Source organism: Morone saxatilis, unplaced genomic scaffold (assembly GCF_004916995.1).
Source record: "Morone saxatilis isolate NCDOM2014 unplaced genomic scaffold, NCSU_SB_2.0 Contig3, whole genome shotgun sequence".
NCBI classification, from domain to species: domain Eukaryota; kingdom Metazoa; phylum Chordata; class Actinopteri; family Moronidae; genus Morone; species Morone saxatilis.
Genome location: NW_023339873.1, coordinates 12,458,498 through 12,481,789, shown reverse-complemented (window position 1 = coordinate 12,481,789; position 23,292 = coordinate 12,458,498). Strand labels below are relative to the sequence as shown.

General features: G+C 40.0%; 1 protein-coding gene across 2 annotated transcripts in view; it reads right to left on the bottom strand.

Moving 5' to 3' along the window:
• Positions 1-3,734: 3,734 nt before the first annotated feature.
• bahd1 (bromo adjacent homology domain containing 1) overlaps positions 3,735-23,292 on the bottom strand; it is a 26,468-nt gene continuing 6,910 nt past the window's right edge. For both annotated transcript variants that reach the window (XM_035674058.1, XM_035674057.1), the window contains exons 2-7: positions 13,968-15,735; positions 10,141-10,550; positions 9,660-9,819; positions 9,490-9,569; positions 7,971-8,062; positions 3,735-7,699 (exon numbers count right to left, since the gene is read on the bottom strand). In XM_035674058.1, coding sequence (XP_035529951.1) covers positions 7,507-7,699; positions 7,971-8,062; positions 9,490-9,569; positions 9,660-9,819; positions 10,141-10,550; positions 13,968-15,609 — 2,577 coding nt within the window. In that variant the 5' untranslated portion in view covers positions 15,610-15,735 and the 3' untranslated portion in view covers positions 3,735-7,506. The remainder of the gene's footprint in view (positions 7,700-7,970; positions 8,063-9,489; positions 9,570-9,659; positions 9,820-10,140; positions 10,551-13,967; positions 15,736-23,292) is intronic.

Sequence of the window (23,292 nt, the reverse complement as noted above, 5' to 3'; positions counted from 1 at the left end):
AAGAGAAAATGTATAGAGAAATAAAAAACAGAAACTTTACGACTGTGCTTACTAAATGCAAATGATGACCATTAACTTGTGTTGGATATGAATGTGAAAACACAGCAAAATACAACAGAAAAACACATAGCCAGTTAAATTTTTTCAAATCAGTTGATAGGTAGGAGCATGTTTCAAATTACCTACTGTATACAAATGTTTAACATATGTAGATGTAAGATACTTGTGTCTTCTTTCTTTCTTGTAACTGTCACACTAATAAAAAGTTGATGATATATGTTGGTTTAACTACTTGAATCCCTAGTACTACTGATTGTGTTTTAGCACCAGCTCAGAGCAGCTCTAGTGAAAGATAAGTCACTTTTAACTGAAAACAAGCATCTTTTGAAACCTTCAGTTCGCCTTTATGAGCACGATGATGAGATACTGGTACTCCAGAAACCACAATAATGTTTGAGTGTGTCTGTTAGCTAATATTAATGGATTTAGCTAACAAATTTCAATCATTTATCTATTACTTTTGCAATTATCTCAGAATATAGCTAAGATTACTTTGTAAGCACAGATGTTACTTTATTCCATAACAAGTTAGAGAGTGAATGGAGCCCTTTTTCAAAAGCAAAGGCCACCTAATGGGTCTAATTTTAAACTTTCTAAATGGCTAATTTTCTTGATCTAGTTTTCTTAGATTCTATCTCACAGAAAAGAGCATCTGACATAAAAGCTTGGGGTAGAGGGTGTTTATTTCAGACACCCAGAACTCCCTTTTAGACGTATACGTATTAGCAACTGACGGTTGGGAGATGATTGTCAAGTGCAGACAGTGAAAGGTGGGGCGAGCTACAGTCTGAATATTTAAGTTCACAACAGAAAATAAGATGAGACTGCTTGTTGAATATCATATCAAGTGCAACCTCTGCTAAGAGGAGCATGAGATGGTGCACATGCAATATATTGTATGCAAATTATACTTCTACTTATATTTATCCTGATATCCTCATGTCTGATTGTGTTGTGATCACCCTTTATGAAAATGCAAATGCAAGCAGGCTTAACAAAGTCTTATCATGCAAATGGTCAGTGGTCTTGATATATAAGTACCAGTCGTGTGCTGTGGGTATAAATACAATGGACGTAATGGTCCTCTCTCATTCTCAGGCAATTCAGATTGTTCCCCTGAATTCTATGCATGTGTCATTTATGAAACAACATGAGCAGAAAAACAATTTAAGTACTGGTTTGTATATGTAATACTATGGTATCTACTCTTACTGTCTGACAATACAAAAACAGCAAGCATCAAACAAGACAATTCTGCGATAACCTTGTAGGGCATTTTGAGATGAAGAAAACAATTTACAGGCTTTCACTTGCTATTACAGTGTATTTTTTTCTCCCTCTAGACTTTCAAGTCTCTAAAAAAAACACCTCCCGTGGAGTCACAGCTTTACCTGGAGGATGCACTGTAGGGAGGGGTTTATGAAAAACCCAGAATAATTAGTGAGAGTTTTGATGGAGCATGAAAATCCTGAATGTCAGATAAGTAATGGATTTTCTCTGTCTTCATGTGGAGAGGATTTTGCACAGACCAAAAGAGTTGCAGCAAAAACAGATCTGAATAAAATCAGGAAGCATTACTTCTGCCTCTTATGTAATTCAGACAAAAACACTGTCCTGTTAACATTTTTTTATAAGCAGAATGTGTTGCAGCAACACTCAACATGCTTATAAATTAAGAATAATAATAAGAAAAGCCACAATTGCCACAATAATCTGAAACTGTCTAAAAGGTAAAGCCACCATTTCTTCAGTACATTTATGTGTGTACAGCTGTACAGAGGGCAGGAACGGTTCAAAAGACAGCAGAGTGGTGCAAAATTGGAATGAGTCAGCCTGTGGAAAGCCTTACAGGTGTGTAATTTAAACACTGTAACAACTCATGTAGCTAGCTGACATGACAGAAGGAAATCACATTTGAAGTCTGTTCTTCACCTCTGCAGACAGTTCTGACACGTGGGAAAATCTTTTGTTCAAGAGGCCTTGGAGGAAAAGGTGGTTTTTCCTCTTAAGTGTATGTCTAAACAATGATACATGGTTATTGATTTGATTGGTCACAACTGGCTGTTATCAAAAGAAGTGGGCTACAATTAGGGCTCGAGCAGCGACTGTGACAGTTGTCATTACTTCAGTGTACTTCTGTACAATCTCCACCAAACTTTGAAGAAAGTCCCGTCATGAAAACATCTACATGCTATATGTCATTCTCCACCTACTGGAAACAGGAAGTAAGCCTTATATGGCAACCATCATCTGATTGAACGCGACCACAGCACGCACAGCCGTCAGCGGACTGCGAGTGCCCGTTAATCGCTGCTTGCAGCTTTAATCAAAATTGGTTCACTACCTTTTTTTGTATGTTTTTCCCACACAGCTCTATCATGAGCTCAAGTACCTCGCTGCAACATCTATCATGTTCCAAATATCTTCATTTCAATGTTATGTTTTGCATAGAATTGATTAGGTCAGTTTAGTCAAGCTTACATTGAGTATCAGTGGCAGAAGATGGACCATTTATTTAATTCAATAAATTACCATTTATTTCTTACTTTCAAGTGCTGTTAATTCTAATCCTGTAGGCTACTGATTGTCAATGCAGAAAAGAACCAGGACATTCAGAAGAGATAGCACACACACACAGCACATTCACTGAGCATGAGCAAACACCCTTCTGCTAAATAATCTGCGAATTGAAGCATCTGAACTTTTAGACTCTTAACCCACACACGCTCGCTGTTACAGATGCAAATGATTTACCTGCTCATGCCATTTAAACCCTCATAACCTGATTGAGTAGTGCCAGAGGCCTCATACATATTCATCAGGGTCCTGATTATGAGTTACATGATTTATGTCTCCTCATGGGTGCTTTCAGGATGCTCACACTCTTGTTTTTGCTGTCATAATCTACACAGTTCAACAGATAAATGGGGTCATAATCATTTCAGGTGGAAGCAGATGAATGAATTACAAACGTAGAAACAAAGAGGAAAGGCTTAAGGGGGAAAGAAGCTAATTTTTCTTTTTTTTCTTTGTGTTTTTCTGTATATTTAAATGCAAATAAAGATCAATTATATTGCTGAAATTCTCTTTTCATGCAACAGAAAGGTAAGTTTGAGTTTCCTGCTGACATTGTTCAACTTTCTAAAACAGAGGCAACAAAAAGGAGTCACAGTCAGTGCAGGAATCTACATGCATATCTAATTAAAGTATCGATAAAGGAACAAACAAACAATAAACATGTGTCTGACTGAGGGAGAGTCGAGAACTAGATATTGTGAGAATTGATTAGTTAAATAGATTCAATCATGATTACACAGGAGCTTGACAAACCTTATTAAGCTTGTAAAGTGGATACAGCTTGCTGCGTCAAATATTCTGCAAGCCTGTAGTCAATTAATATCGACAGTCTTTCTCGTCCTGCATAAACCTTCTCAGTGGAGCATTAGTCTGTTTCATACAATATTTGACACATAAATATTAATATCATTCTTCTAAACCCTTTAAAATCTTACTGCCCTGATCACTGTGGCATTTGATAAAAAACAGTAAGATATAAAAATATTGGCTGAGTGGGCCACCATGTGGGCAACGACTATTATTACAGTTCTCAACCTACTCTCTCAAGAGTATTTAACAATGAGACATAAGAAATAAAAACATTTCTCAAACACATGTTCAAACTCATATATTATTTATTACAATTAAATATTTTTCTTATATTACAGAGGTCCATTTGAAACCATACAAATAATCTGTGCTGTGATTAATATATCCAAGATATTTCCAAAACGCCATGCAAAGAATAAGAACATAAATTCACATCAGAAGAACCAAAGTCTAAGTTTTTGTACACATGGGGATTAAATTAAATTAATGTTGCAATACCTTCTCCTCTCTCTCTCTCTCTCTCTTTTTGGTGCAAACATTTCTTTGTGGTGATTCAAGATCAGACCAGCGTCATCTGACAAAAATGAAAGGCATTTGGAAGGTGGGTAAAAACAACAGTAACTGCTCATCTCTCTCTCTTTGTGGAAAACGCTTGGAATATACATACGGGTTAATGGGAACAGGCACAGAGGACCAATTAAGACATAAGTATCACACATCTTGATTAAACATAATTAGTTTGCTGAGTGATTCCTAAGGCCATAACATGTTCTATGTGGTTTCTAACTCTGATCCAGAACACCCAGGGGGATTTTAAATTGCAGAACCAAATCAAACCAAATGTAGTTTACCCAATTCTGCAGTTGTATTGTGCTGTGTGGGCTGCTGTACATCCACCATCCATCAATATTCAATAAAATGTTTCAGTTAATAGAGAAAGTTTGCTATAGTTTTGATAACTGATAACCATGAGTTAATAACAATACAGTAAATTATATTTTTGTAAATTAACTCACCAAATTATTCCAACCCCGCCTTTGTTCAGGGAGTAAAGCAGAAGTAGGCAGGATGTGGGCATTATCAAGCGATACCCCACCCAAAATCTATCTTCTGACACATATGGTGAGTATGTGCTTGTAATATGAAAATCAAATGGTGACAAGTTTCAAAGCAGTCTCAAATACACTTGCAGCCTAATCAGTTTCGTCACTGTCCATCCATATCTTTAGTACTTTCAGTTTTCATCATTTCACCAGAATATGGTTAAGTACACCGACTGCATGCTGTGCTATCACCTTTCAGCTCAGCCGGAAGCTGTCTTTAGCTGTATTTTGGCAAAATGTGATAGTTTGAAACATAATGAGCATACAGATGGATGGTTGAGAGGAGGATTATGATGAAGAAGTGGTTTAGAAAAGTACTAAACTACAAACTTAAAGCAATGGCTCAATATTTTTGGAAATACTTTCTTTCTTGTTGTGAGTTTAAATCAATACCACACTCATGTCTGTATGCTATACAGCAAGCAGACGTTGGTTTAAATTGGCATAAAGGTTGGAAGCACGGAGAAACAGCTATCAGCAAAGTGTTGTTTTTATACTTCCAATACAACATTTTGACAACAAATCAACTAGTGAGCTTTACAACCACTTGTAGGTGGATTTTGTTACTTTTTCTGACAGAGCCAGGTCTCCCCCTGCAGTCTTTATGCTAAGATAGGCTAATAAGGTGCTAGCTGTAGCTTCTTATTTAACATACACGTATAAGAGTGGGATCAATCTACTCATTTAACTCTCAACAGGAACGTGAATAAATGTATTTCCCAAAATGTTAAGTGTTCGAAAGATCACTTTAAATTTGAATCAAACTCGGGCAGACTTTTGTCAACATAAAAGTGTTGAAGATCAGTTTTGCCTCTCAAGCATCTAGGAATCAAGATCAGCACACTAAAAAGCTTCATTACCCCAGGCTGATATCGGTACACATTTCTAAATGAAAGGCTGGGAATGTTCTCTAAGGCAGCAAGATCAAGGGCACAGGCTAATGGCAAGGTACGTTTAAATCATTTTAGCATTCGGCATTTAAAGGTGAAGAGGCAAAGCTTTATCATCCGAGGAGAAGTGAAAGGATAATAACAAGAAGCTGGGAGAGGCCAAGGTACGTTTTGGTCCTGCAGGTTAAGCATCTCTGGTCACATGTTAGCAGGTGTCCTTCACACGGTATCTGAGATCCTTCCAAATGCTCTAAATGTGTCCTCAAATCTGCCTGGAGGACATCAACATCTCAACACAACATTTAATAGGTTCGTATTGGGCAAGCAAGCTCAATCAGTCACAGAAATACTATTGCAAATGACTCACATCCCTTTCATCTTAGACAGTGCAGCTAAGAAGGAGAGACAACTTCCTTTCTAATTAGGAATGAAAGCCACTCATCTAAAACTCTATTCTTTAAAATTATCTTTTGAAAATAAATTATATTTTCTCAGTACAGAAATAAATACACATCTTCTCTCAAACATAGGAATGAATCATCATCACAGATCTAAATGCTACACTGAATACATTACTCACCATCTCTTCGGTGAACAAACAAGAATATAGGTGACTAACTGGTGCCATCTGCCATGAACAGACACTCATCCACATATATAAATGCAAATATACAGTTAGCTGACACCAGATGTCAAATCACACCTCTGGTAAACAGCTTTGAGAAAGTAAAATATTCCTAAGCATTGGCATAACAAAAATCCCCTCAGTCTCGGCTCAATGGACATCTTCACACTGCAAAATCAAATAAACTGAACTGTGCTTCTTTGTAGAGTGCAGGCCAGTATTAAATTGTGAAAATCACTAAAGAGGTGAATTTCAGAGTTACAGACATAACATAAAACCTATAATTATCTCAGAAACTCAAAAGAGATGTGGCCAAAATATGTCCACATTTTATTGTTTGCTGTCCATGTACTTAATCAGCGGTAATAAAGTTGAATTGGATTTCATCAAACCTTCTGATCAAGAACGTTCCTCGCAGCTGAGTTTACGACCTAGACCTACAGGTCAATCACAATCAAATTAAAATGTAAATGTTAAATCATAGAAACCATTTAAACATTAGAAACCATGCTAATTTTCTTTCTTGCCAAGATTAAGATGAGGATAATGATACCTCTCATTTCTTTCTGGTACATATGGAGCTGGAGCCAGCAGTCACTTAGCTAAGCACACATTGGAAACAGAGAGAAATATCTAGCCTGGCTCTGTCCACAGCCAGGGAAAACAGCTAGCTTAGGGAAACCCTTTCCCCTTGTTTCCAGTCTTTATACCAACCGCTGGCTGGCAGAAGCCTCGTATTTACTGTACAGACATAGACAGACACAGAGTGGTATCCATCTTCTAACTTTTGGCAAGAAAGCAAAAAAGCATGTTTCCCATAACATCTTGAACACAGATGTTCACCGTAGAGTTTTTCTGTAAGATTTCTTTAAGCAGGGCCTTGTAGAAAACTGCACGTTTCTACATTCATGTATGGACATCAAGCAACTGCAAATTACAGAGCAATCTAATGACTCTTCAGCCACCCAGAAACCTCTGTTTGTCTCTTCTCATGGACATGATATGCCTCAAATTTTCTTTCTAGTTATGGCTGATATCTGTCAGGCAGACAGTAATTCACATCAACTTCTCTTCATATCTATCAAATGTCACATTTCTAAGAGCTACAGTAGCGTTTTCTACAGCAGAGTACGTTCCTGGTTCTTCACACAGCTGCTATGACACCAGAGAACCATGTATGAAAAAGACCATTTATACTGCCATATTAACTCTTATACAATATGACAGACCATTACACCTACTAAATAAATGTGTGACATGTAAGTATGAACAAGAGATTTCAAAACAAAATAAGCTCATCTCACAATCCTTCAACCTAAACTTCCAGTTCCTCTCACTCAGGCAGCAGGTAGGTACGTAGCGAATTAAAGTTGCGGAGGATGAAACCAGAGTAACATTATCTATACGTCCCATAGCATTGTGTGTCATGCCCCATCAGATGCTACTGCAGGTTCTTGAGGAGGCGTCCATAGCGGAAGTCATAGACGTGTCGACAGAAAAACACCAGCTCTGGGTCGACGTCATCGGGCACACAGTGGTGGGTGGGCATGGCGTTGCCAACAACGGGTGGCACCACAAGGGAGGCGGCACTGTCGCGTACACCATCCCTACGGCGTTTTACCAAGGCACAAAATCTGAACAAAGCATAAATACAGGAGATCAAACTCAATCACCTTCAAACTGTCTGAGAACGGAAAAAACCTGGCTGCTTCTTATGTTAGACATCATGTTTTTTTTTTTTTTTGTTAATCCAGTGGGTATTTGCAAAAGCTTCAAAAACCAGCACTGTAGACTATTCTCAGCAGGACCATGTAATCTTTTAAAAGCAGTATGTTTCATGCAAGAAATTTACTAAAGAAATATGGTGAAGCCACAAATTTAAAACATAACTTGCTTTTATCTTACCGGCAATACTGTGCCAATGTTAGGACATAGCATTTGTCTTCAATACAGGCCACACTGTTCACATCCTGGTGACGAGACGCAAAGATCTCATTCTGGGAAAAAGAAAGTTGTGTTTTAGTTCGGTTAGCTCCAAACTAAAAAAACTCCCATCATACACGAGCACTTCTGCCTCACCGTCACTTTCACAATGTAAAGACAGATTCACTGGAGAAATATGTTTCTTCCTCGGAGCCAAAGCCCTGTTACTGTTCTCACACTGCTGCCATGATGTGTTTGTTGTTTGTTAGTGCAGCTGAGAAATGACAGGCTTCATGTGGTTTATTGTTTCTGGAGATTTAATAAAGTGCAACTTGTTCCTCTGGGAGATTACTGACAACAGGAAGCAAGCACAACAGAAGCTGCTCCTCAACACGTGTCTGCCTGCGTGTGTGCGTTCGTTCATTCACTCTCATCTCTTTGAGACACATTTTCAGTTGCTGAGTTAAGCCAAAAATTGCAGAAGCCTTCTCTTGAATTGTAATTTCATCATGATGCAAACTAGTGTACAAACAGGAACAAATGGAAGGCAATACTAAATGGGAAGAGGCTCAAGAGTTACTCTTATTAGTGTGTTGCAAACTAATCATCACATCCTATGAAAATGTATTTTGTTAGACAAGAAGAATTAAGTGAACATAAATACACAAGATACACATAATATAAGATAAGGTGAAGAACGCCCCCATGTGACCATTATTTCCTTATATGGAGGCATGTTGGACTGTATTACAGGGCTTATAGCACGACAACATACCAACAGATTTGTTTATTGTCAGCAAATCTCATGGAAAGTCCAAAACCAACAATGCCTTAATCGGTCTCTCAGTACTTTCCGACTTCCCCAGTCAGCATGTGATTGCATTTAGCCGCAAACCCATTTGTTCCTACTGAAGACGTAAATCTTTCAAAACAAATATAAGTATATAGCTTCATTTAGTAAGCTGGGGACTTTATTGATAAATAATGTACGCATTTGGTGCTCTGTTAGAGAGTACTTAAGGCAGCAGGTGTGTGTGGGATTTACTCAAAATAAACTACAGGGGCCACGTTTATGATAATGAAGGGACGTGCTATTTAGTACAGCCGTGTGGCTCTTTGTTGTGTTTTTAATTTAGATTATGGACAACAATGGAGGTTAATGAAACAGACAAATAAGCTCTATCGGGCTTTGTATACAAAGAAAATTATCAATCATTGTTGGTTTTGGTCTTTTTAAGGGTTTGTTGACAAAAAGAGAAATATAGAATATATAATTTAAAGTTAAAAGTCAGTTTAATTCATGGTTCTGTTATTTTCACCTGATACACTTAAAAGCTAACATGGCATGAAGCATACATATTCTAGCCATGCTTACTTGCAGTTTAATATAGCGACTATTTGCACACGGTTAACTGGAGCTATGGTTCAGGAGTCCTGGTATATGATTTTAACAAACACCTGCCGACCTTTAGAAACCAGTATAAAAGGATTTGCTTCTCACCTCACAATGTACACTGGGGTTGCGTCCCCCCTGTGTGTGTTCTGGACGGTAGTACCAGAACAAACTCATCATCAGCTCTCCTGAAGAAAAAGAAACCCACACCAGTTCATTTCAGTTCTCAGTTGTTAACCGCATTAATTCAGCTTCTCATGTGCAGAGGTAAACACTACCTGACTCTGGATCTTCCCACAGAGATGAAATCTTGGCCACATAAGGCAGAGACTTCTTCCTAGGTCCAGATTTCAGCAGAACAGTGTCTCTGACCCGAATCAGATCCCCGTCCCTCTGGACTCCCTCGAAACACTTCCTCAGCACCAGAGTCTCCTCTCCCTGGGAACACAGGCAGCAGGAAATACTGACTCCTCAAGCAGACAGAAACTGATAAGCTGTGAGAGGCTGTGGAGTAAAAAGCTGCAGGATGTGATTTGTATTGAATGGCTTCTGTGGCTCAATAGAAATGTGGACAGTCAGGTGTTTGGATGAAACTCAAAAAAAAAACAAAAAAACTGTGAATAAACCCTAATGTGACGATGACACGCGTGGGACAACGCACCAAACTCTCTTAGGACAAGTTAAATTACATCACATTTAATTACAAGCGGCACCATCATGGCCGCGTCACACAGCACCAGCATGACTTTCTCTACGTACCACTGAGAAAACCTCCTTCTGAAAGGGCAGGCCAACTGGCTGCCAGCCGTTGGTGTTTTTTTGGCGGCCATTCTTTGGCTGCTTGGCAACCGTTCGTTCTCCGACGCTGGCAGATCCGAGCTTCTGTTTCTTGTCCCTGTTGAGAGGGCAGACAGCCGAACTGATGCCGCCGGTGCCGCGCGCGCCAGACCTCGACCCGCTGGGCGACTTGGCACTCTGCGGACACTCTTTCGCCACCTGCAGCGGAGGCTGTGGTTGGCTGGGGTCGGACAGCGGAGTCTGAATGTGGGGCACTGATTGGCCGGCTGGAGGCACAGTGGGAATGGGGCAGCCAGTGAGGACTCTGGGGCTGGGACAGATGGGGATGGAGGAGGGACTGTGATGGTCATTGAGGGTTGATGGGTAGTCGTCTGAAGGAGGAACACAAAAGATAATGAAGTAGAGTGATAGAGAACATGTACACCGCCCCTTAAGGAGCAGCTACAGTGATCAAGAACCTTTAACAAGGTTATGTAACAGAGACATGAACGACACTTGTTATTAGTTCTGCTGAAGCAGCAGAAAAAAACAAACAGACCCTCAATTAAGGTCAATTATGGCCTTTAACAGAGCAGCACCTCTCACACACACATACACACAATAGACATCCCCATGAAGCTGAAGGTGAAAACCACTAGCGCTAACTGTGTGAAATGATAAAAACAGGTTGTGCACACTCGTATGACACAGTTGGTGATGACATTAAGTTGAATTAATGATCAATTTATTTCTGTATGATCTCTCAGCTCCCTGGAAGCAAACTCCATCAGCAGTCTTCATTTCCTCCATGGAGAATACATTAACATTGGACATTAGGCTCCCGAATCATATCAATCACATATTATTAGACACATACGTAGACGTGTGTATATGTAACAATAAGATGTACTCCACTTAAGTGCTTCCATGTTATGCTTACTACAGTACTTTTCACTCTTTTTACTCTCTTCATCATCAGGCAGCTAGTGAATAGTAGGATTGCAGCAATATACAGATGCCATACCACAGTATCAGTTATCATACTATGTACATCAGCTTATCTGTTTATGTTTAAAAAGTATATGACATAATATTTTGTGAATCTATAATAAAAGGTTCAATTAACCAAAAAAAAAACCTTCCGTTTTTATTCCTTTAAGGGTCATTGTAACTGATAATAATAATAATAATAATAATAATAATAATAATATTAGTAATTGTTATACGGTTACTGTACTGTGAAAATCTCATATCGTTGCAACCCTAATGAATAGTGACTTTGCAAATGAACATTTTATGTGCAAAACCTTTGTATTGTTATAGATAATCCAACAGCGTGTACTGTAAAGTATCAGCCTCAACCGGCTACAACATTAACACAGTAGAGGTAACTCAGTGGGTAGCTAATACTTTTTTTTATGTAAAATTGAAATGCAGGACTTTTACTTGTAATTGAGCCTTTTTAAACTGTATTATTGGAACTTTTACTTAAAGGAAGACTATGCAAAGTTTACTGAACGAGAGTTGTAAAATCTGTAAACTGACTGTAACCGACCAATATTATCTTAAGTTTTACAAACATTATGTAACATTATCCACGACAAGCTACTGGTCATCAATAAGATGCAAGTTGTTTAGTCGCAACAGGTGCAACAGAATGGAACAGGAAAACGATGCAGATGTCAATCAAACCTGACCTGCACACCCACAGTCAGCACTGAGAGGAGATCTACTCAGGCAGTAAAGTGTCAGCACCTCTGTGGGTGGACCATAGACCTTCTCACCATTATACATTTTGATTTGTCACATAGCAGGAAAAGTGCAGACGTTTCTAATAACCTTAACAATGGCTCTGTTCTATTCAAGCATCCTAGTAAGCCATGACAGCGTGACAGTGAGCCAACATGCACAATACCAGGAAAGCAGCTAAATTGAATCCATTATTTGATTATTTATACATGTGCTTTTACTACTGTGCCATGTCAGATTGTCTTCCATGAAAAAAAAAAACGATTTGTAAAAACCTAAATATCTCCAATAAGATTAAGGGTGATGGTGCTCTTGTAGACAAGAGTCTCAATACTCAGAGCTTTGACATGGTTTTGGCTTCTGGAGACCACAGACAGAGTGAGAGTGCAGCTAAGGTGGAGCAGTACGCTAGTGTGTGTTCCTGTGTTATTAATATTGTTTTGAGGTCACATTCAGGGGTTTTCACCATACATACACACACACATTCAGGCAGACACACACACACACACACACTCACGTACACACACTGTTTGTGCGTTATACCACAGACATCACAAATAGTTTTCCTGTTCTGGTTCACGTCTCTGACTTGAGCACAGTAACTAACTGCTGACTCTGGAGCTCATACAATCAGCTCATTAGGTTTCAGCTGCACAGGCCTTGTATTCACTGTCCGGCCGCTTGTATTCAAACTTAGACAAAAGAGGTCTCGCCCTTTATCTGATATTTTTTGTTACTTCCCACTCAAGTGACATTCCAAAAATGGAAGATTAAAAATGCCTGACATAATAGCTATTCTCAGCACATTGTACTGCTTTGGCAGCCGGATTAGGGGGGCCACAGCATACAAAATAACCTAATAGCTATAGTGTGCTCATGAATGTTTAATACTCAAACTTATTAGGGAATCTGACTGTCTTACTTAAAAGGGGACAATGATTTTACACATGAAGTTTTAGGTTCCTTTTCACAGGGAGTGCTACTCAGGCTGTGAAAATAGTTTCATTTCTTTTGTGACTCTGCAGGGAGTCTGAGAAAGTCTCCCTGATAATGTCACTAAACAACACTTAACTACTGTAGTAACCTTTTAATCAGACCCAACTAAATAACATCTTCTACTTGAATATCTGCCTATTTTACAAGAGCTGGTACACAAAGCTAATGCTTTCTTTTCTTTTGCATTTTTACTTCATCTGACAGTGGAGAGCAAACAGGATGGCACGCTACAAAAGGTCCCCAACTAGAAACATTTGACATGGTCAGAAGTGGTTCTCAACCTGAGGTCCTGCTGTTCCAGGGGGTCCCCAGGAAAATGGGGAATATTTTAATTTCACTATTATTTCATGGAGTAAAAGTTAGCCCAATGACAGAATATATAAGAATAACTATTTTATTCATAGGTTTCACATTCTTCACTGTTTATCTGTTACAGAATAACTAAATGTTATCAGACAGGGATCAGAGAGACTACATCTTATCAAATATGGGTTCATGGCCTGATATGTATTAATTTGGGGAACATTGACACAAAAATACACTGAGAACCACTTTCTTAGACCACTAAGTCAAAAGATCGCCTCACTTAATGAGTCTTTCCTCTGAAGACATTCTTTTTTCTATGGCTTACTTTGAGGTTTGTGTTACAGTGAACTCATGATAATGCTTTGAACCTAAACACCTAAATAAACTCTATACCACAAATAAAAATATGGATAAAATGATTTGAGCTGATGTGACCTGTGGCTGAAAGTAAGTGAACCCTTGGATTTAAGATTTAAGTGGACCAACAAGATTTAAATGCACCTTCACTACATCACTGCCACACTTCACTCTGCTGTAGCAGTAAATATGCACATCCTTTGACCACTCAAAAATCAAAGACACGATGGACACTCTGCTGTCCTTTTGCCTCACATCTGAGGCACTTGAGGAAGTTGTCAGTGTTGTTACACAAGTGCCACCTAGACAGATGCCTGTGTAATTCTTCAAAAACAACTCTGACACACTGCTGGAGGTTGACAAAAAGTAAACCTAGTAATGTCAATCTTCTGTCTGCTCACCTCTTTTGATGCTGTGGTTACAGTTAGTGCAGTCTGTGGGGCTGAAGGAGCACCCGCCTCTGGCGATGGCTGGAATCACGCTGGTATAGGAAGAGTAGCTGTTGATCCTGCAGGGCTCTCCGTAGCACGCCTCCACTGAGGTGCAGCAGTACACTGGATGGGTAATCCCTGAGGGCTGCGGACCGGTGCTGGGGAGCAGCTTGGGTCTCTTGCCGCGTCTTGGGCATAAAGTGAGGGGTGATATGGGAGAGGGGGAGTTGTCCGGGTGGCTGAAGTGGACGTAGTAGCCTGGGAAACAGGTGTACGTGCGCGGGCTGATGGTTATGGCTGCTGGGTGGGTTACGGAGTGGGGGGACTGAAGATGGTGGTGATGATGATGGTGGTGGTGATGGTGATGGTGGAACACCTCAGACAGCGAGCTGTCCTCTGGTTCCTTGAAGGTTTTGTCGTCCAGGAAGAGGGCCAGTCTGTGACAGTACTCGACGCACCTCTCCTGGGAGCAGCAGTAGCAGGAAGACACCTCAGTCTCCACCTGCTCCTCTTTGATTGTTTTCAAGGAGAATCCCAGCGAAGAGCCACAATGGAGCGCATGTTTGAGACACTCCTCTCCTCCTGTGGTGCCCTTCCACTCTGGATCCACAGCCTCACTTTTACACAAACTACAGCAACCCTGGATGGTAGAGCCCTGCTGGGAATGAACTGGATCCTCTGTACCCTGTTTTCTGTGCTTTAGTTGGTCCTCATGTTTGGGATGTGTTGTTCTTTTGGTCAGCGCTGTTCCCCCGCACACTGGCTTAACGCTAATCTCATCCAGAGTTGTAACTCCTGCTTCACTCACCGGCTTGGACTCCATCTTCTTTTGCCGTTTGGTTCCATATGTGGCACTGGTGAGTTTTAGCAGCGTCGCAGCAGTGAGGCCGGCCTGACGCCGAGGCGTTGGTGCAAACAAAGCCAACCAGTCGATGTTCTGAGCCTCCGCTGCTGACCGCCTCTGTTTTTTAGGTCTTTCTTTTGGGTCTGCCTTCCCTCCCGGAGGAAGCTTTTTGGTTTTATGACCTGTTTTTTCAGTTTTAGTGAGACTCTCTTTAGCTGGATCTTCATTAGAAGGCTGCCGTTTCTTTGTGAGATTTGACGTGAGAGAATCGTCTTTGTAGAGCAGCAGGCTGTTGACAGCCTCAGCATTGAGAGATGCCATTCTCCGCCTGCGGGGCTCAAAGACAGGTGCGGGCAACATGAGTAAGGCGTCAGATTGGTTGATTTTTGGTTCCAGTGCTTGCTGATTGGCTGTGGAAGTTTTCTTAAGTCCAGATTTGGTCCTTCTTTGAATGGAGCTGGAGTGCAGCTTCTTTTTTACTTTAACGTTCTTTTGTTTCCCAGTTTTTGGTGCATCCTTTTCTTTACCCACAACTCTTTTCTCCTCTAGACGAGTGAGCAGGACGCAACAGTCCAGTGCTTCTCCATCACCCACTGCCAGTGTCTTCTTTCTATGTCGATGTGACTCTTTCTTTTCCTTCTTTTTCTTTCCTCTCAGCACATTCTTTGTCTCTTTCCCTTTTTTCACACCACCTCCTTTCTCATTGCTTGCCTTCTCCTTCAGGGTCTTCCTGCATTTCACAGGCTGGCTCCGCTGAGCTTTCACCATGGTCTCGGCGTCCGCGAGTAGATCCACCACCTCCTCTTCATCCAAAGAGTTCTACGATGGTGGGTTTCAGCTCAGATAGACCCTTCAGTAGGCATCATCATGGATCATTACCTGGGTCCATACACTCTGTGGAGAGACACAGATCAGACATTTAGACACACGTAGACATAGAATCTGAGAGTGACTGCACGTAACAGACAGGATCTTCTGATGCATTATTTAACAACCGGTTTTACTTAGTTTGCTGTCAATTTCCAGGTCCCTAGAGAACATGGCCACTTAAGACTACCTTTCTCCATAACATGCAAACCACACTGAACACACAGGATGGAGGAGAAACTGAGCCTGAGGCTATATGTACTCCAACCTTTTGTGCTTTCTACACTTAAATCATAATATGTTAATTAATTCTGGTGTACCATATTTCGATATTTGCAGCAAAGAAAACCAGAAAAAAAAACTATTTCCCTTTGTATCAATGACGACCCTTTTCAGCTCCTCGAACCCATGTTGAAGCACATTTAATGACTCACACAGTCCACCAGGAGCCCAACATTACGAGCAGTCACCCACTCGCAGCTAAAGAACATCAGCACAGAGCAGAAACAAATGAGGCATTTAGGTGTATTCAATATTTGATATGATGGATGCTTTTAGAAGTGACTTGAATCTGTAATTCGCAATTCCACGCCAATTTAATTTTAGCCATAGCTACAGCCTGTAGCTGATCTTGCAAGTGGTACTATGGGTTACCAAAGAGTAGGTAATTAGATTAAACATGAAAAGACTGCAAAGCCTCGAAGGACTACATATTTCAGTTTCTACAAGGTCAAAGTAGAAGCAAACTCACTGTGAGATATAAAATTAAGGAATAACTGTCTAAACTTTAGACACAACAGTATGATCAAATGATTATGAATTGATCCTTATTTCACCAAAACTGGTGGCAGAAACACTCATCACACAATAGCCTCTTCAGTTTCCATGTCAACAGGCTGGTACAGATTACATCAAAGCATTTCCAGCACCTTTATAGTAGAAGATGCATAATAAGCTTTACGATCCTCTGCAGTTCACGAGTGTTCCTGCTCTCTCAACAGAAAAACACCTCACTTTGGAAAAACCTTTAATGTTCCTGACGATTCAACTGCCAGTGACCTTTATGCAATGACACTCCTGTGTGCAGCATAAAGAGCTAGATCATCCTTCTTGCTGCAGCCCTGAAACACAATTATGCCACTTGACCTCCAAGAACTAAGTCAACACGGGTCTTTTTTTTTATATTAAGTGACTCTTCAGCCAGAAAACCATTCATCTTTCACAATCACACACTATTTCAGGAGGGATTAAAGCCGAATGTCAGTTTCCGCTGATATCTGAGACACACACGATCAGTTAGGATTTTTTAACAAGCTAAGCCTATGACATTGATTGTGGGGGCAAAATATTTTTATTGCACTTTCATTTAAATAAACAGAGCACTGTGGCGCAGAAAGTCTCATGCACTCCTTGCATATGATTTGTTCTTGCTTAACATCACTTGCCCAAAAAATGTTAATCTGGCCCATCTGCTCTCTGTTGTATATGACTCCTCTACTCTAGACTTCAGCCACAACATCCAGAAACTTTTTGCACAGGCTGCTGCTGCAGGGTGCGCATGCAGCAGCATAACAGAAGTGAAACCAAAACATCTCAATAACCCCTGGTGGCTGGCTCTTAGTTTAGGAAGCGTCTGAATTGATATGTGGTGGAGTTTCCTATGAGCGGAGCACACATTGTAAACATCAGTATCGTTTCAGAGTAATATCTTTTGTTATAGTTTGAATGAAAATGCATCATCTCACAAATAAAATCCCAACTTCATGTGAAAACAGGTTTCATCTGCAATCATACTCCATATTGGGTCAAATTTCCAGGATAATTTTTTTAAATCCCACATCAGGGCAAAATTACTTTTCCACACACCTGTTTGCCAACACGCCATTCCCTGTTATGATATTAGCAGGCCATAAAAATTAAATTCTTCAACCAAGTAACATGCGTCAAAGAGACTGATGACGGGATGTGACTCAGAAAAGCACACAAATTCTGCTAAAACAGGTTCTGCACTGCATAATAATAAGCTTATTCATGCAGTTAAATATTTATATGACTTCATTTCATCACCAAGTGTGCAACAAACCTGCTATTCTTTTATTTTGAAGACTTGCTATTGTGCAACACCAAATGAGGGGTTGGAAAATCCAAGAGTGTTTCTAGAGAGTGTGCAGACAGTGTGAGGAATTTAATTCTGTATCTCAAGCATTGTTTCACTCACTAACAACATTCAAAATATGCTACACTAAAACCTGAACATACCCAGTGACTCTTGTTATCTGTGATCTGTTGCAGCCTTGTATGTCATCTTAGAATCACTGAGAACATACTCAGGGTTGAGTCGTACCACAAATGCAAACCCACTTTGACTCCAGAATGGACATACAGCTATCTGGCTGGACATTTGCAAACCATCTCATAGTTCAGTCTGCCCTTATTGCCAAATGACTCGGTGAACCGTGAAATGCAATCCATGAGAGGGAAATTTAATTTCCAGATAACAAGAGGGCAGAAGGAGCCTCACATTGAGTTTCTGTCCGAGGATATCAAATCAAGTTGCTTCATTTGAATAAGACAGGCATGCACAATGGAAGAACGGGAGCTCAATGAAGAGCATCATTATTTTTCCCTGGTTGGGCCTCACCACACTGACCGCAACAAATAAAACAACACATTTTTATGTTAGAGTTAATACTGCTGTGCTTTCTCATGCTGTTAAAAAACTTTGAACAGGTTGCCATTTTAGAGGCACACTCAGCAGCAACACCAATAGCTGCATGCACCCACACACGCACACCCAACATTTGTTTCAGTACATTTTGTTTTCGATTAAATATAAACTTTTTTATGTGGCAAATCTTTTTTCTAACCATTTCTTGCTTATAAAGTAAAATAAAATGTTGCCTCCATATGTGATTGTTGTGGATGATTTTGCCTTTAAGTTTAAAGATGTATAGATAAACCACTGATTATTAGTTGAATACATCATTTTCACTCATTACTTTTGGAAACATATTGTAAATAAACGTGGATTGTTTCTACAAATGTTTTGTATTTTTAAATTTAAAGTATGCCTACAAGAAACGGTCCAAAGTGACATCTCTGATTTATTCATCAAATGTTTTTTTAATAGCTGAAATACTGGAGAGTTAAAAGTGTGAGAATGGAAAAACACTTTAAACTGGTCACCATTTACAGACAAATTAAACCTGTGATGAGGGGTCACAAGAAAGAATTGCTTTGTTTTAAGGGGGCATAACCCCAAAAATCTGGCAACCAGTCATCTGGATCAGTGTTTCCCAAGCTTTTTGGCTTGTCAGTATTCATTTATGATCCTGTCATCACAGGTTAGGAACTCTGTGTGGACATGAATTGTGAGCAGGTTACCTAAAGAGTGATTTTTCCACAGTGGACTGGCTCAATTGACGGATTTTCAAGGGTGAAAATCTTCAGTATTTCACAAAAAAAAACTGAAAAACATGACGTATTGTCAGGAAAGATGTTTTTAACAGTCTCCTGTCCTGTTAATCATCTCTTACACTATTTCACAAGAAAGAAAATTAGTATCAAGCTATTTATTTTCCCTTTTAATCCCATTTCATTATTATTATTGTGATCACTGATTCAGAAAATCAAATGGAAAGACACATTTTCTGCTGCTGAAATTTGCAGAGAATTAAAGAACCCTCCCTTAAACGCCATGCAATTTAAAGTAAATGGAGCATAATTGACACATAAAACCTACTTAATAATAATTTAGCATCATGGAGTTCACCCTCTCTCTCTCTCTCTCCTCCTGATGCCATATTAACTGACTGTAGGTGGCTTTCTCGTTCATAAGGACATGGTGTAGAGCTGTCATCATGAGAGAAAAAGCCCCAGAGGCAGGAGCTCTCAGGAATCTAAACTGGTTTGATGGTGCTGTGTGTGTGTGTGTGTGTGTGTGTGTGTGCGGGGCTTCATCACCAAGTCCACTTTTCCTGGAGCAAAATCAGCAGCTCAACAGTCCTACACCACCAACCAACCAACCAACCACCACTAACACCACCAACACTAGCCATCCTCCACCACCACCACACCAGCTCCCTTCACCTCCATGCAGGTTCAGACAGCAGCTGTTACAAACACACACACACACACACACACCCCAAAAATGCACTCATGGATCTGGATTGCACTGAGCAGAGACAAAATGGGCAATGAAGAGGGGGAAAGCGTTATGCATGCATTGTAATCAGGCTGTGGAAAAGAAGCAGACTCGCCTACTGGAGCTTGTAGTTGGCCATGGTGGTGGACGGCGTTAATCTGACAGCATGCCGTAGCAGGAGTGCGGGCTTGTGATATGAGAAGTGAAAAAAGCTCCACGGCGGAGGGAAACGAGTCTAAAACATCCGAACATCCTCGATCAATCGCCGGGGAGGATGGCAGGGGAGGAGGAGGAGGAGGAGGAGAGGGCTGCTAGTTAATATCAATATCATTAGGGGGGAAAGCTCGTGTTACAGCCGAGTTGTTAGGAGCAGAGCTACCCCACCGATCCGATCATCTCAACAAAACTGTGACGGGAATTACAGCCGCGGTTCATCATTACCTTGCGCGTCCCGTCGGAAGAAGACAAAAAATAAATAAAATCCAAGATCCAACCCTTTTCGGAAAAAAGAAAAAAAAAATCCCGTCCGTCCTGTTTTTCTGATGGTCAGTTTGTACTCCGTCGGGCTGTGGACCTGGAGGGGAGCGATCCGCGGACCGAGCAGCCCACAGTAGCTGGAGACATGGTGAACAAATCGGTGAGCGGTGACCTACTTCCGAAGTGGCATGCTGGAGATAATATTCATGCGCTGCCTGCGTTCACATTCGCCGTTGCACCGGGACATCCCTCTGTAACGCGACATCACGGTGCTGTGATATTCCTGCAGGGACTAAACTGTGTCCGCAATCAACACTAGAGATTTTTTTTTTCGTCCCACCCCCACTTTACCCTATTTTTTTTTTTTTAATCCCCAAAAGAAATATGCACGCGTGTTTCTTCCGCGATATCGTTTTATTACAGCAATGCATAGCTCTATTTTAAGCCACTGGTGTCGACTGGAAATGACCGAACTTCCACCGATCTGAGGTCACTTCTTAAAAATAAGGGCAGCGAGAAGTGACCATGAAATAGCGGAAGAAATGTGTTCCACTAACGGCACTAAAACGAGCCTAAAACATAAAAAAATGAGTAGAAATGAAAGAAAAACCAGGTATAGTGAATAGACACAGGCAGCTGACTACAGGGAAAAAGGTCCTATAGTGCCAAACATGACTGAAAAGTTACCTGACACTGAATGTTTAAAATACTCATCAGAATCAAAGACTATAAAATATAAGAAAAACCATAAACTAGTACTATAAACTCATGCTAAGATTCCTTAAGATCACTGTAAAGTCGTTAATGAGTATTACAACCAAAATGTAAGTCCCTGAAGTATTCCTGTGATTCATTGTGTCAGATTAATGACAGCAGAAAATGGAAGCATGTATCCCTCTTAATTAGGCTCAATTACTGTATCCTCCTCTCTTAATAAGGTAATTAAGGATGGCCTAAATTATGGAAAACAATCAGTAAACTCTAATATTAATACTGATGTACTGTACACTAATAATACACAGATACCCCACTACAACTGTCACATGCAAGAACCCTATATGTCCTATAGAAATCTAGTCATACATATTAAGGTATTACTATAAGATCACTTACAGAAAAAACATTTATAATCCGTAATCCTTAAAGGATTAAAGATAGAGTGTCCCTTTAAACTAGGCTACTGTATAATCTTCTTTTAATAAGGAGAAATTAAGAAAAATAGAATAATACACAGATAGTTGACTATAACAAGCAGGATAACTATAAATCCTACAGGAATATTATATTAAGACACTATGAGATCACTTTAAACTCAGAAATATTGTAAATATTGTAGAAATAATACTAAAATTACAGCCCAGCGGTTGTAATTCTCCACCAACCAGTCAAGTTGCAGTTTACACCCATGTCTGTCCAGGTTTACATATATAGTGAATACTTTAAGTTTTAAGACATTTAATACACTGTATGAAGTGTGTTTTTTGACTAGATGCAAGTTATCACAACATTGATGACAGATGATTCCAGTGACACATATACTCGATTATTATGTAAAGATGGATTCTTGTAGAATATAGCTATAGAAAGTGTGGGGCTTTTTGTTTTCTTGTGAACAGATGAGATGGAAAGATGAAAGCATGCATTGTTCTAGTTGTTGTTTACTCATTATGTCGTCCCAGTCAACATTTGTGTGAAATCTGGAAATTCCCAGTGCATTCTTGGATTCTGGATAAAAGCCTATTTTGAGGTCACAATGACCGTTGACTTTTGAGTCAAAAGTGTCATCAATTCAGTGTACGACCAACTGTGAAATATGGTCCCAATCTCCACTTCTGTTTCTAAATGATGGTGCTGAATAATGATGTTATGAAGTCACAGTTGACCTCCGACCTTTTGGATGAAAAACATCACCTTATAATTGTATCTCCTTAAACATTTGTATGAAATTTAGTCATAATTACCGCATCCATTCTTGAGTTATGACCAAGAATGTGTTTGTTAAGGTCATTTTGAAGACACATTGACTTCTGAGTCAAAAGTGTCACCAGTTCATAGCTAGTTTGCACATGACGTCACATCAGTGTGTTCCTGTGGCACAAACCGCAGATGTAGGGCAGGAAGGTTTTTTTTTTTTACAAACTTTCCAAATGCCTATTTTGTGCCATTTACGGTTGCTCAAATCAATCAAACCGAGAAACCACGAGGAGCTTTCACAGAGTACAAAAAGTTGTTATTCATAAGGGGGAAAAATGCAAGAAAAAAACGCTGGAAAAAATGGCTCCCAAGTAGTTTTGTGGGGGGAGATTATCAGTTTAAGTGTACGCTATATTTAGAACATATTCACCACTTTACATTGCTGTCAAACAGCAGTTTCTGATGGGGAACTGAAGCCGTTACATCCATCTCTTCAAAGCCACCAGCAACTGATGTTTGGATCTGAATTAAAATGTTAAAACACCAGTTACAATTGCAATTCCCATGTTATATGAGGTTTTATGAAAAGCGTCTGGAGGCTTTGAAGAGAACCACATAACGACTTCAGTTCCCCGTCAGAAAGTCTTTAAATTCCTGTATCTTAAACTCCTCGTCATAACGTGAAAATCCTGCCCAACATAAGTTTTCTGTTTGTATCTTTCCCTCTTAATATCATTTAAACTAGCATAGCACAGACTTTCCTCTATCTCATCCATCCTGCTTTTCTCTTCCCGCCCTCTATCTGAATACGTCATCTGAACCATGTGACTCCAAACAGAATTGTGTCTGACGTGTTAAAAATGGCCATAAGTTCTTGTGTTACAGCCAAAAACATGTTTCGTGATGTCACAGTGACCTTGACCTCTGACCCCCAAATTCTAATCAGTTTATCCTTGAGTCCAAGTGGACGTTTGTGCCAAGGTTGAAGAAATTCCCTCTATATGTGCAGTTAACAGAAACAGAAACATTATTAAAGGTAGGGTAGGCAA